General features: G+C 44.9%; 1 protein-coding gene across 2 annotated transcripts in view; it reads right to left on the bottom strand.

Moving 5' to 3' along the window:
- Positions 1–740: 740 nt before the first annotated feature.
- cfdp1 (craniofacial development protein 1) overlaps positions 741–15,023 on the bottom strand; it is a 65,403-nt gene continuing 51,120 nt past the window's right edge. Inside the window, exons 6-8 of one of the 2 annotated variants that reach the window (XM_046306964.1) lie at positions 6,079–6,237; positions 1,807–1,920; positions 741–1,725 (exon numbers count right to left, since the gene is read on the bottom strand). In XM_046306964.1, the coding sequence (XP_046162920.1) occupies positions 1,827–1,920; positions 6,079–6,237 (253 nt within the window). In that variant the 3' untranslated portion in view covers positions 741–1,725; positions 1,807–1,826. Of the gene's footprint in view, positions 1,921–6,078; positions 6,238–15,023 lie in introns of both variants that reach the window. The other variant, XM_046306953.1, reaches the window with a different exon arrangement.

Consider the following 15,023-nt stretch of genomic DNA (forward strand, 5'->3'; position numbering starts at 1 on the left):
CCTGCATCCAATATGCAACTGTTTGTGTACTGTACGTGAGTGTGTTTCTGCATGTCTCTGCAGGCTTTTCATGTGTACTCTCACTGCTATAGTACAGTACACAGGATCTCTTTATCTAAACCGGCTTATATAAAATATAGAGTAAGCTTTCGTCTGGTTACATGAAGCAAAATCAGAACAAACAAACAAATGTACTGAGTGAGTGAGTGAGTGAGTGAGTGAGTGAGTGAGTGAGTGAGTGAGTGAGTGAGTGAGTGAGTGAGTACCCATGGGGATGCAGGGTGGATCCCTATAACTATGTAATGTAAACAAGTCAATTCCCCTCTTATGAAGGATGCACAGTCTTCTCCTCCTGTCCCCTCCAAACACTAAGGCAGGAAACACAGTAGCAGTGAGTGGAGGGGGCCTGGATACAGAGGAAATGAGGTTGAGAGATACTGTGTGAGTGGTGGAGTCCTCTGACCTCCTTATTTAAGGCATAGCAGAGTGGGTAAGATGGGAGGGAAGGGGGATGGGGTTAGGGGTGTAGGACCTAGGGGGGTGAGGGAGAGGGCAACAGTTGCATTAGGGGAAGAGGGGGCAGGGAGGAACAGGTTATGGTGTAATTGTAGTGTTTCTGGAGACAGTTGTCTGGAGAAGGGAAAGCCTTGGAAGGGGGAAGAGGAAGGCTGGAATATAAAGCCTTGGGGAGGTCAGGGGTACAAATGAGCAAAACAATACCATCTGTACTAAAACAACAATTTCAAACCAAATAGCGTGCTTTATTCAATGTTATACAGTTGACACGGTACAGTACCAGGATAACAACATAACACAAGTCCAAATTCTGACATAATAATACGAGACGTTATTATTCAGACACACTTGAAGCCCATTCATTTAACAACCTGTAACTAAAAATAAAGTCCCTGAATTAGCCTGTCTGTGTGAGTGTCTGTTACTGAACAACCATAAAATTACCTTGTAATAGGAGCTGTGTCATTACGTTGGGAGAACAGTAGCTGAGGAAACGCTCAGTGATCCTCTCCCCTCTTCGCTCAGGTTTAAGAAGCAGCTAAGCTGACATGTTCACGAAATATAGACCTTTCATCTTGCATCATGTCAGAAAGTGTGATAGTTATTGGTATAACTAAGGTACATCAGAGTGAGACAAATCTTTCTCCTCAGATTAGCTGGAACTTATCCAGAGAAGTGCAGTCCGCACAACAGGGAGGTGAAATGCAACTTGAACTCTTCCAATGAACAGCACACCAACCCGAATCACTGCAGGAGATGTGGAGCGATGGCACAAATATCTGAGCAGTGTGTGGATTCTTCCTCTCTTCCCCTCTCAAGTCAATGCCAATAACGACTGATACATAGTTCCCGGGTGTGGAATCATGACTGTGCTGCTCATTCTCCTCTTCTCACTCCTGGAATGCGTTCCATTTTTTTCTTCATCCTGGTGATGATGTTGACAAATGTTCAGTACAGGAACACCCACACAGCCATGTGCTGAGGTAAGCAGGTTAACACTGCCAACACACCTCTCATAGAGGTAGGAAGACACAGTCAGGGGTCTGAGTCTAGGTGATTCGGGTCACACGCAGGTCCAGGAACAGATGGAGGTGTAATGAGAGTGCTGTGTGTAGATTGGGAGTGTGAAATCTGACGCAGGTCCAAAAACAGCAGGTAGCAGGTACTGTCGGGCCATTCCAAACACATGGGCAGTCCAGAGGCCAAGTACTGGGAAGAGAAAACACGGGAGGGAACTGGGCAGGCATGTTCAGAGTGGTGCGCGCGCATGTGTCACAATTGTTAGCGTACCTCTCCTCTATTATTCCTTGTCATCGCTTCATGATGTTGCCGAGACGTACTTTCTTTTCCTGCTCAAACTGCCGGTGGTCAACTCTCTGCAGGAAATTCTTTCTCTCCACATACCTAAAGCCCAACAAACACAGAAAATAGAATTACTAACACACATAAACATCCAGCAGGAGATATTACAAAGCAGGCACGCAAACACACTGCTCCTATAAAGCCGTTCTGGGACAAGCATGTTACGCAAGGTCCTGGCTCATTGTTATAGTGAACACCTGATAGCATGTTAGCACTAAGTGCGCACACAAAAGTAAATTAGTTGATTAACAACTCTCTGGCTTATGACAAGCATCTTCGTCACACAAATGCAAATTTAGTTATCAATACCTCAACTATTCAAGTGTCAACTACAACAGTGTGATGAAGATGAGTGTAATGAATCCCTAGGTGGCAAGACAGAAGGGCTGTAAGTTTCCCCAGTGGCTGTTTAACTCTTCTTACCCAGCAGGAGCGAGGAAAGTAGCTCTTCCCATATTTTTTCATTTTCCTTCTCTCTCTAAGCACTGCCTCTGCCTAGCACACTAGGATCCATATCTCTACACACAAGGGACAGTTTGAATGAAATACACCACTGTACCCACAGTTATCCTCTAAACCCAAACCCATTCCCAGAGATAGGAAGAAGCCAGCTCACACCCACCACTGGTTGTTCACTGGCCCTAGATCAGAGAGAGGGAGGCCTCATCACTGGCCCCCCAGTCTGTGTGTGACCCCCGTGGGAGAGCCGGCTCAGGGCGTATCCCGACTATGGGGCTTGTCTGGAGCTTCAAGAACAGTTCTGCGGCCTCCCAGCGTGGCCCAGTGGACCGCCTACTGCAGTCTCTTGCTTAGGCCCCTGGCCTCCGAACCCTATAGACTGACTCCCTCCACACAACCACATCCCTCCCAAAGAGATGGAAAAACACGGGAGAAATTGAGGTACTCGGAGAAAGCAGCAATTTAGCTGTCGGACGGGTTGTATTTCTGAACCTTCTAAACTACGGACTTTACTTCATCTCACCACTGTCTAGAGAGGCTGAATATAGAGTGAGACGGTCTCCTCTCTCATATCTTATACTGTAACACAGACACAGTGGTGGGTAGTGTGACATCTCTGCCTGCATGGTTATGAGCCTCCTCTACTCTCAGCAGGCAGTGACGGAGTTAATCATCCCAATGTTACTAGGGCTGCTCTTAGCAACGGGCAATGATGTCATGCTAGATTAGCATCCCCAAGGGAGTATGAACCCCCCACGTGCCTAGCTCTAGTGTAGACAAAAACATGGGATTGGAGAAATTAGAGAGCTAGCTCCCACCTCACACTGAGGGGCGCTGGGTAGCCATGGAGACAGTTGCAGGCTGGGTAATTATAATGACTGTGTAATTATGATACCCCCAAGACATGCTAACCTCCCTTGCTATTGGGAATGGTGAGAGGTTAGCATGTCTTGGAAGTATGATCTTTGACCCTCTAACTTTCTCACCCATCATTATTAACAATTCCTTCATAATTATCCGTAACCATGGTAGCATCCACATTACATTAATGTAGAAGTGTTTAGGAACATATAATATTCTTATTTATAATATAAAGTGAAAAGACCATTCATTTTTATTGGGCACAAAATCATCTGAAACAACCAAAATGAGCTGCAAATGCATCCATCAAGTTTGTAGTGTGACAAACTTAATGTAATCTTTGCGTGCTAAGAATATGGGACAAAATACTAAACTTTTGACTACTTTATTTATAAAAATCTTTAATAATTTTGACCCCTAGCTTTTCAAAACAGTATTACTTGTTAAAATAAATCTCTTTCTCTGAACAATTGTATTAGTATAAAATAATATACACGGAGTGTACAAAACATTAGGAACACCTTCCTAATATTGAGATGCACCTCCTTTTGCCCTCAGAACAGCCTTCAATTCATCAGTTATGGACTCTAAAAGGTGTCAAAAGCGTTCTACAGGGATGCTGGCCCATGCTGACGCCAATGCTTCCCACAGTTGCGTTAAGATGGCTGGATGTCCTTTGAGTGGTGGACCATTCTTGATACACACAGGAAACTAATATGAGTGAAAAACACAGCTGCGCTGAAGTTCTTGACACACTCAAACCAGTGCGCCTGGCACCTACTACCATACCCCGTTCAAAGGCACTTAAATGTTTTGTTTCGCCCATTCACCTTCTGAATGGCACACATACACAGTCCATGTCTCAATTGTCTCAAGGCTTAAAAGTCCTTCTTTAACCTGTCTCCTCCCCTTCATCTACACCAATTGAAGTGGATTTAACAGGAGACATCAATAAGGGATCACAGCTTTCACCTGGTCAGTCTGTCATGTTTCGAATGTTTTCTACGCTCAGTGTAGAAAATTTCCGTTTTTTTTGCAAACAATATAGTTCTGTATTTGAATTATTTATGTTATACAATCAGTATTGCTCATCTTTATCAACGATGTCAATCAGTTCAGACCCCACTGTATATCACCTGACACCTCACAGTCACCACTCAGTAAAATATGGAGACCCTGTTGATGATGTCATGACTTCACCGTCGGCCTATCTGACAGAATTAGGTCATCTGATTCTGCGCCCATATTTTCCACCCAATCTACATATTACCACTTTGTTATAATTTGGTATCTTTCATTTCTCTGTCATATGTTCTGCACAAAGCAGGTCACCTTCCTATGGGGGAACACTTGAACTTGGCCTAAATGTGTCATACGCCTCAAGGTGACTTCAGTTTACAGTGGTAGATGAGACAGACATATAGCGTGCTGAGTAGTTGTTGTCTACACACATGACTTTCCAGAGTTCCCCTCAGGTCTCACTGTCAGTAATGTCGGGCACTGATGTTGGGCCATTAAGCCTGACTCGTAGTCAGCGTTCCAATTCATTCCAAAGGTGTTCAATGGAGTTAAGGTCAGGGCTCTGTGCAGGCCAGTCACGTTCTTCCACACCGATCTCGACAAACCATTTCTGTATGGACCTCACTATGTGCACGGAGGCATTGTCATGCTGAAACAGGAAAGGGCCTTCCCCAAACTGTTGCCACAAAGTTGGAAGCACAGAATAGTCTAGAATGTCATTGCATGCTGTAGCGTTAAGATTTCCCTTCACTGGAACTAAGGGGCCTAGCATGAACCATGAAAAACACCCCAAGACCATTATTCATTCCATAACCACCTCTTCCACATACTTTTGGTCATGTTTGTAGTTGTATTTTTTTTTTTTGTTAACTAGGCAAGTCAGTTAAGAACAAATTCTTCTTTACAATGACAGCCTACCCAGGCCAAACCTGGACGACGCTGGGCCAATTGTGTGCCGCCCTATGGGACTTCTGAATAACGGCCGGCTGTTATATAGCCTGGGTGGAGTGTATCCGTTCATATCCAAGGTGGGCAGTGAATATGTATCACTTTAGTGTACAGTAGGTGTTTGCCAATAGTGCTGTGGTTGGCTGCCCCGAAACACTCACGTATACAGAAAACACTCACTGCATACAAAAGGAACATAGGGCAAAAGCTTCTGTGTATGTGAGTGGTTTCAATAATGTGTCCAAAAAAAGATTTACAACCTGCTCTAGACTGTGTTTTGCCATCTCTGCTCATTAGCTTTCCTGTGACGCAGGAGGAGAATGGACCAGCAGCCAGGCTGCACGGCTCATCAGTCAGACAAAGATGAGGATGGAGATAAGAGGGGGAGAGAAAGATGGAGGGGGGACTGTTAAATGACTCATCTGGTCAACAGTAACCTTTAGGAAAGAATAATGCTACTGCAGGGCCTCTGACAGCAGAGGGAAAATCCTGCCTGTGCTGGGAGAGGAAAGGGAGATGGACGCCAGTGGAAGCCATGGGTGTCAGGTGCTGCTGGTATTCTGAGCAGGCATGCAGACAGACTGCTTCATAGCTACAGGTCAGGCAGGGGATAAGGCTGGACTGCTGCAGAGCTCAGTCACGAACAACCTGCCTATCATCACAAAGGACTTATATCATATCAGAGATGATATTTCTATCTATCCAGAGTCCAACCTGCTGGTGACTACTGTAGATAGATAGAGGCCATTGGTATCAAAGACAGACGTGTGCTGTTGCTCAGAATTAGTAGTAGGCTGGTGGATAGAGAAAGAATACTTTTGAACTGATCTATCAGTTTCCCTGCCTCTCTATGGTGGAGTGGTGTTGCAGAACACTATATTGCTTCGCTGGTACTATTAGAGAGAGACTCACCCTTCTTTGCCCCGGTTGTGGATGGCCAGCTCGTCCCCGATGCCCTCCTCATCCTTGAAGGCGTCCCAGTCCATCTTGGACTTCTCCAACGTGCTCATCTTCTGTTTCTTCCCCCCGAGGCGGTTCAGGATGCTGCCCATCCCTGCAGGCCTCTTTACACTGAGGAGGACACATATGGACATTACACACTGACAGAGAATACAGACACAGGGCTGATGAAGCTGGCAATTTTAGCAAGCCTCTTCTTCAGAAAATGGGAGGGAAAAGGGATATTTGGAAGTTTCAAGGGAGAGAAATAAATGAAATCGCCACAAGCTCTAATGCTCACAATGAAGATAATGGAATAATGGGGCAAGGGAGTGAATGAGCAGAGATAGATGAGAAAAAAAGGAATTGGGGCAGTAGGTAGGAAATAGGGATAGATTTCAGATTATAAAACCTAACAAAATAAAATTGCAGTTATTCTTCTAGCAGAGCATTTCAGCCCATCAGCTTGTTTCTTTGTGCAGCTGTTTGAACAAAGACATCAGTCCATTTTGAATCAGAAGAAAGTCATCCTGACACTGAGGTTTCGCTTGGCTGCAGTAATGAAATGTTAAACGATGTGTGCTTAGAAATAGCTGAAGACATTAGACTGGCTCTCCTCTCTCTCCACCATAAGGGAGCCTAGCGGGAGGAAGGGGCCATCAGACCTTGGAGGGGGGGACTAGAGGGTGTCAAGGTTCCAAGAATTAGCACTTTCACACTCAGGTGAGTCATAGTGCAGGTCCCTTCAAGAGGAACAGACTCAAAATGTTTCACTATTGCTTTCCTCTCTGTGTGTGCATCTGTGTGTGCGCGTGTGTGTGTGTGCGTCTGTGTGTGCATGTGTGTGCGTGTGTGTGTGTGTGCGCGTGTGTGTGTGTCTGTGTGTGCGCGTGTGTGTGTGTCTGTGGGTGCGCGCGCGTGTGTGTGTGTGTGTGTGTGTGTGTGTGTGTGTGTGTGTGTGTGTGTGTGTGTGTGTGTGTGTGTGTGTGTGTGTGTGTGTGTGTGTGTGTGTGTGTGTGTGTGTGTGTGTGTGTGTGTGTGTGTGTGTGTGTGTGTGTGTGTGCGTCAGTAAAGACAGGGTGTGTTTAACAAGGGCGTCTCCTTTCTCAGGGTTTTTGTCGATCACCAGGAAAGGGAAGTGACACTGAAACGAAGGTCAAGAAAAGATGACATGGAAGCATACACCCTTACACACACACACCCTTACACACACACACCCTTACACACACACACCCTTACACACACACACACACACACACACACACACACACACACACACACACACACACACACACACACACACACACACACACACACACACACACACACACACACACACACACACACACACACACACACACACACACACACACACACACACACACACACACACCTTTACACACACACCTACACACACACACCCACCCACCCACACACACACACACAAACAGCCTCCCGCTCTGAACATGTTGATAAGAACCCTGTTAATATAGAGTTCCAGCTCATTGGAAGTGTGTTGCAACAAGCTGCTCGTAATGTAATCGGCCGTAACAGGCTGCTATAAAATGACAAGGCAACGTGAGAATAAACACACTGGAAAACACATACTAATCAATCCAGCTGGAGGTAGGGCCAACGACAAGCCTGAATCACTAACACACACTCCAATATTGTCAGTCATACAGTGTTACTATAGTATATTGCTATTTAAAGGGTGGTGGTGAATTTACAGGTACAGAGATAAGGAGGAATGAAAGGAGAAAGAGACATTTCTCTAATCCACACACAGGCAGATACTTTTCTCTCTTTCCATAAAAAGGGTAAGGATTATTTGAAGAGAAGCCAGGCTAAAGTCTGCCTGACAGAATGCATTTGCCATCTGTGTCGGCGCTGTCAGCATCGTTCAGAGAGAGGAGGACGGCGTGCAACAGAAACGCGAGGGGGAATTGGACTTTTCTTCTACAATGTTTTGTTTGTCTGTCTTGCTGTGATTCCTTTCAGGAACAGATCCATTTCCTCCAGAATAGCAGAACGCCACACATACACGTCTTATCCTACCAACACGCAACACACCCAAACTCCCCTCCAGAATACACACTCCCTTAGTAATGTACTCACACACACATATTGCCACACACAGACACACACCTGCTGACTGAACATGTCACATAAGCCCATGATTACAGACATCTTTCTGCCAGCTGTGTCCACTGAGCACTGTTCCCACAGCAGCCTAACATTGGCCAGACTAAACATCCAAACAGCCTAGTAGCCTACACATGCATGCAGCCATGCACATGCACTCACACACATACAGATGCAGGATCTTCATTTGACCTATATTGTCACAGCAAAACAATCATGCAGCAACAGGATTAATCTGCGAGATCTAATATTGCTTTTCTTTTTGCTCCGATCCAATCCTGGCTCAGCACCCAAGACAGGCACTGCCAGTGTCCCAATAACTGCACTGCATCATTGGCCTCTGCTAAACACTGGGCTGCTGCTGCCCAGTCATGTGCAAGCAGCCAGCCTCAATGCAGCAAATTGAGCCTCAGCCTCTACAGCAGACTGCTAAAGCACATAGAGGTCCATAGAAGTCAGATACACTACACTACTCCAGTGTTGAGATTTCAACATTTGTGTGATTTGTGTCAAGGTTTGTGAGCCTCATTTGGGATGGAGAGAGTTATGAAGAAGGATGGAGAGTGAAGGGAAAGAGGGAGAAAGGCAGAGGGATACAGAGCAGTGAAGCAGTTCCTTAGTGAAGAGGCAGGGTAAACCGTGCAGCAATAGTTATACCTGCTCACAAACACACACGACTGTAATCCAGGCTCCAAACTGCTGTGACAGGGGATAAATAGACAATCAGGGCTCAACTGATAGTCATTCCAGCCTGTCCCCGTCCCTATGTGGTGGGATGGGGAGGGTCTGGGCAGTGTGCCAGGCTGCAGCACTTAGCTCTCTATGAGCCTGGAGAGAATGTTAAATGCATGGACAAGGTTACAGCACAGCCCTCCAGCAGAGAGACAATCCATTGCCCAGGCTGCACGACCTCTTCTAGGAACATACACACATGGATAGACGGACGGACGGACGGACGGACGCACGCACGCACGCACGCACGCACACACACACACACACAGCTCTGCAACCTTAGTGGAGGAAGGAGGAGAAGAAGTGAGGAGCGGGGTGCTAAGAGCCCCTGCAAACAGACAGGACTGTCATGGCCATCTCACTGAAGACTTCTCTGTCAGGAAACAGCTGTCATAAAGGCTCCTAACAACAAACTCTCTCTCTATTCTTCTACTGTTGCCTCAAAAGGAAATACATTCCTCCCCTCGGCCTCCCCACCACATTCCATTGTGCTGCACAAGGAATGTGTCCCCTTCTCAGGGAGGGCTGCCAGAGTGGGACTGACCCCAATCTTTACCCATAATAACAAACAAATGGACCACTAAGATGGATTCTTGATGTACTGTCAACAATGGGTGCTGATAGTTAGTTAGTCGAACGGCTGCTATGCTCTGTTACACTACAGACCAGGGAAAATCCTTTTCTCTGTGGTCCTCAACCTTCCCTTCTCTGTCCCCTGTTCGTGGCCCGTCTCTGTTCCGTCTGTCTTATATGTACTGTGAGGTCTGTCTGAGCAACGGGACAGGGAGATGCTTGGCTGACCAAGATATATCAGGGTATAAACGTGGAGGAATTTCACTTTAATCGGCAACATTATACTCCATTTGGTTGGGCTTTGTGTGCGCATGCGTTGGCTACGTGGAGAAGCATGGCTAGAGTCCAACCAAATGGGATATGGATAAAGTTCGGAATGACACAATTTCATGTTCACAACATCCAAAACCTGTATGACTATACTGAGAGCCGTTCTAAAAGGACGTACAGAGCCTTCACAAAGTATTCACACCACTTGACTTTTTTCACATTTTGTTGTGTTACAGCTTGAATTAAAAAAAATATTATATTGAGATTTGTTTGTGTGACTGTGTCACTGGCCTACACACAATATCGCATGATGTCAAAGTGGACTTACGTTAATTCTTTACAAATTAATAAAAAATTCAGATCTGACATGTCTTGAGTCAATAAGTATTCAACTCCCTTGTTTAAAAACTCACATGATAAGTTGCATGGAATCACTCTGTGCGCAATGATGGTGTTTAGCATGAATTTGGAATGACTACCTCATCTCTGTACCCCACACAAACAATTATCTGTAAAGTCCCTCAGTCGAGCAGTGAATTTCAAACACGGATTCAACCACAAAGACCAGGGAGGTTTTCTAATGGCTCGCAAAAAAAGACAACTTATTGGTAGATGGGTCAAATAAAATAAAAAGCAGACATTGAATATCCCTTTGGGCATGGTGAAGTTATTAAACCCAATTTTGGCTGTATCAATATAACCAGTCACTACAAAGATAAAGGTGTCCGTCCTAACTCAATTGTCAAAGAGGAAGAAAACTGCTCAGGGTTTTCACCATGGGGATAATAGTGACTTTAAAACATTCCAGTTTAATGGTTGTGGTAGGAGAAAACTGCTCAGGGTTTTCACCGTGGGGCTAATAGTGACTTTAAAACAGTTCCAGTTTAATCGTTGTGGTAGGAGAAAACTGCTCAGGGTTTTCACCGTGGGGCTAATAGTGACTTTAAAACAGTTCCAGTTTAATGGTTGTGGTAGTAGAAAACTGCTCAGGGTTTTCACCATGGGGCTAATAGTGACTTTAAAACAGTTCCAGTTTAATGGTTGTGGTAGGAGAAAACTGCTCAGGGTTTTCACCATGGGGCTAATAGTGACTTTAAAACAGTTCCAGTTTAATGGTTGTGGTAGGAGAAAACTGCTCAGGGTTTTCACCGTGGGGCTAATAGTGACTTTAAAACAGTTCCAGTTTAATGGTTGTGGTAGGAGAAAACTGCTCAGGGTTTTCACCATGGGGATAATAGTGACTTTAAAACATTCCAGTTTAATCGTTGTGGTAGTAGAAAACTGCTCAGGGTTTTCACCATGGGGCTAATAGTGACTTTAAAACAGTTCCAGTTTAATGGTTGTGGTAGGAGAAAACTGCTCAGGGTTTTCACCATGGGGCTAATAGTGACTTTAAAACAGTTCCAGTTTAATGGTTGTGGTAGTAGAAAACTGCTCAGGGTTTTCACCATGGGGCTAATAGTGACTTTAAAACATTCCAGTTTAATGGTTGTGGTAGGAGAAAACTGCTCAGGGTTTTCACCATGGGGCTAATAGTGACTTTAAAACATTCCAGTTTAATCGTTGTGGTAGTAGAAAACTGCTCAGGGTTTTCACCATGGGGCTAATAGTGACTTTAAAACAGTTCCAGTTTAATCGTTGTGGTAGGAGAAAACTGCTCAGGGTTTTCACCGTGGGGCTAATAGTGACTTTAAAACAGTTCCAGTTTAATCGTTGTGGTAGGAGAAAACTGCTCAGGGTTTTCACCATGGGGCTAATAGTGACTTTAAAACAGTTCCAGTTTAATCGTTGTGGTAGGAGAAAACTGCTCAGGGTTTTCACCGTGGGGCTAATAGTGACTTTAAAACAGTTCCAGTTTAATCGTTGTGGTAGGAGAAAACTGCTCAGGGTTTTCACCGTGGGGCTAATAGTGACTTTAAAACAGTTCCAGTTTAATGGTTGTGGTAGGAGAAAACTGCTCAGGGTTTTCACCGTGGGGCTAATAGTGACTTTAAAACATTCCAGTTTAATGGTTGTGGTAGGAGAAAACTGCTCAGGGTTTTCACCATGGGGCTAATAGTGACTTTAAAACAGTTCCAGTTTAATGGTTGTGGTAGGAGAAAACTGCTCAGGGTTTTCACCATGGGGCTAATAGTGACTTTAAAACAGTTCCAGTTTAATGGTTGTGGTAGGAGAAAACTGCTCAGGGTTTTCACCATGGGGCTAATAGTGACTTTAAAACAGTTCCAGTTTAATGGTTGTGGTAGGAGAAAACTGCTCAGGGTTTTCACCGTGGGGCTAATAGTGACTTTAAAACAGTTCCAGTTTAATCGTTGTGGTAGGAGAAAACTGCTCAGGGTTTTCACCGTGGGGCTAATAGTGACTTTAAAACAGTTCCAGTTTAATGGTTGTGGTAGTAGAAAACTGCTCAGGGTTTTCACCATGGGGCTAATAGTGACTTTAAAACAGTTCCAGTTTAATGGTTGTGGTAGGAGAAAACTGCTCAGGGTTTTCACCATGGGGCTAATAGTGACTTTAAAACAGTTCCAGTTTAATGGTTGTGGTAGGAGAAAACTGCTCAGGGTTTTCACCATGGGGCTAATAGTGACTTTAAAACAGTTCCAGTTTAATGGTTGTGGTAGGAGAAAACTGCTCAGGGTTTTCACCATGGGGCTAATAGTGACTTTAAAACAGTTCCAGTTTAATGGTTGTGGTAGGAGAAAACTGCTCAGGGTTTTCACCATGGGGCTAATAGTGACTTTAAAACAGTTCCAGTTTAATCGTTGTGGTAGGAGAAAACTGCTCAGGGTTTTCACCATGGGGCTAATAGTGACTTTAAAACAGTTCCAGTTTAATCGTTGTGGTAGGAGAAAACTGCTCAGGGTTTTCACCATGGGGCTAATAGTGACTTTAAAACAGTTCCAGTTTAATGGTTGTGGTAGGAGAAAACTGCTCAGGGTTTTCACCATGGGGCTAATAGTGACTTTAAAACATTCCAGTTTAATCGTTGTGGTAGGAGAAAACTGAGGATGGAGCAACAAAATGTACACATGACCAAAAGTATGTGAACACCTGCTAGTCAAACATCTTATTTGAAAATCATGGGCATTAATATGGAGTCTGTCCCCCCTTTGCTGCTATAACAGCCTCCACTTTTCTGGGAAGGCTTTCCACTAGATGTTAGAACATTACTGCAGGAACTTGCTTCTATTCAGCCACAATAGCATTAGTGAGGTCGGGCACTGATGTTGGGCGATTAGGCCCGCAGTCTGCGTTTCAATTAATCCCAAGGTGTCCGATGGGGTTAAGGTCAGGGCTCTGTGCAGGCCAGTCAAGTTCTTCCACACTGAACACGGCAAGTCATTTCCATCTGGACCTTGCTTTGTGCAAGGGGGCATTGCCATAATAAAACAGGAAAGTGCCTTCCCCAAACTGTTGCCACAAAGCACAGAACCGTCTAGACTGTCATTGTATGCTGTAGCATTAAGATTTTCCTTCACTGGAACTAAGGGGCCTAGCTGGAACCATGAAAAGCAGCCTCATACCATTATTCCTCCTCCACCAACTTTACAGTTGGCACTATACATTGGGGCAGGTAACGTTCTCCTGGCATCCATCAAACCCAGATTATTCCGAGGGACTGCCAGATGGTGAAGCGTGATTCATCACTCCAGAGATCGTGTTTCCACTGCTCCAGAGCCCAATGGTTGCAAGCTTTAACCTTCTCTAGCTGACACTTGGCATTGCACATGGTGATCTTAGGCTTGTGTGCGGCTGCTCGGCCATGGAAACCCATTTCATGAAGCTCCAGACGAACAGTTCTTGTGCTGAAGTTGCTTCCAGAGGCAGTTTGGAACACGGTAGTGAGTATTGCAACCGAGGACAGATGATTTTTACGCACTATGGGCTTCAGCACTCTGTTGTTGCTCCTCGATGTTTCTACTTCACAATAACAGCACTTACAGTTGACAGGGGCAGCTCTAGCAGGGCAGAAATTTGACAAACTGACTGGAAAGGGGACATCCTATGACAATGTTGCGTTGAAAGTCACTGAGCTCTTCAGAAAGGCCATTCTACTGCCCATGTTTGTCTACGGAGATTGCATGACTGTGTGCTCGATTTTATATACCAGTCAGCAATGGGTGTGGCTGAAATAGCCGAATCCACTAATTTGAAGTGATATCCACATACTTTTGTATATATAGTGTAGTTACTCCACAATCCTAACCTAAATGACAGAGTGAAAAGGAAGCCTGTACAGAATAAAACTATGACAAAAGATGCACCCTGTTTGCATTAAGGCACTAAAGTAAAACTGCCCAAAATGTGGCAAATAATTCAACTTAATGTCCTGAATACAAAGCGTTATGTTTGGAGCAAATCCAGAGGAGCAAGTCAGAGGAAAGAGCAGTTCCGTTATGCATCACAATGATCCAATATAATCCAATCATAATAAATGTATAACAAGAGCAAACCATTAGCTAGTATCCAGTGATAGGCTATACATTATGTGATTATGAATGTATTTGGGCACCAGAGAGTGACAATAGAGTATGTTTAATCATATTTGCTAATTTCTTTATTCAAACGCAGGCTTGACCGTTTGAATAGAGACCTTTAAAATGAGGCCAATTGGCTACCCATCCTGACTAAAATAAAACAAGTAAACAAGCCCATACAATCCTACTATCGAGCAAACAACAGCAATAGCAGTACCTCGAGCCCCACTCGGTCTTCCAACTGGCCTACAGTACAGTCCCTCTCTGTGGCGCAAGACTCGGGTGACTGAAGTGATGCCAAGATGGACTACGCCACGTATGTGTGCATTCTGGCATGCCCATCTGAACTTTCCTCAGAAGATTCCCTCTCTTCCCCCATCTTTCCCTCTCTCTCACTCTCCACACCTCCTTTGCTCTCCTCATTTCTCTGTGATCTTCAAAGCCTGGTCGCGTAAGGAATGTGTTGCCAGGGGGCTGGTGGGTATCTCCTGCCCTGCCCTGCCCTCCCCAGCCCTGGGTGAGTCAGTGAGTGAATGACAGCTCTAAGTTAGGGTGAAGGGGCTGAGGAGATAAAAGCCTTTTATACTGCTGCCACCAGTTCCTAACCTTGTACCAACCATCCTGATCTCTCAGCTTAGATTATTTTTTGCTACACGGATAGTGAAACAGAGTTTAAGCTTACGAGATCAGGACAGTTCGTACAAAGCTAAACTGTTCCCA

Source organism: Oncorhynchus gorbuscha, linkage group LG02 (assembly GCF_021184085.1).
Source record: "Oncorhynchus gorbuscha isolate QuinsamMale2020 ecotype Even-year linkage group LG02, OgorEven_v1.0, whole genome shotgun sequence".
NCBI classification, from domain to species: Eukaryota; Metazoa; Chordata; class Actinopteri; order Salmoniformes; family Salmonidae; genus Oncorhynchus; species Oncorhynchus gorbuscha.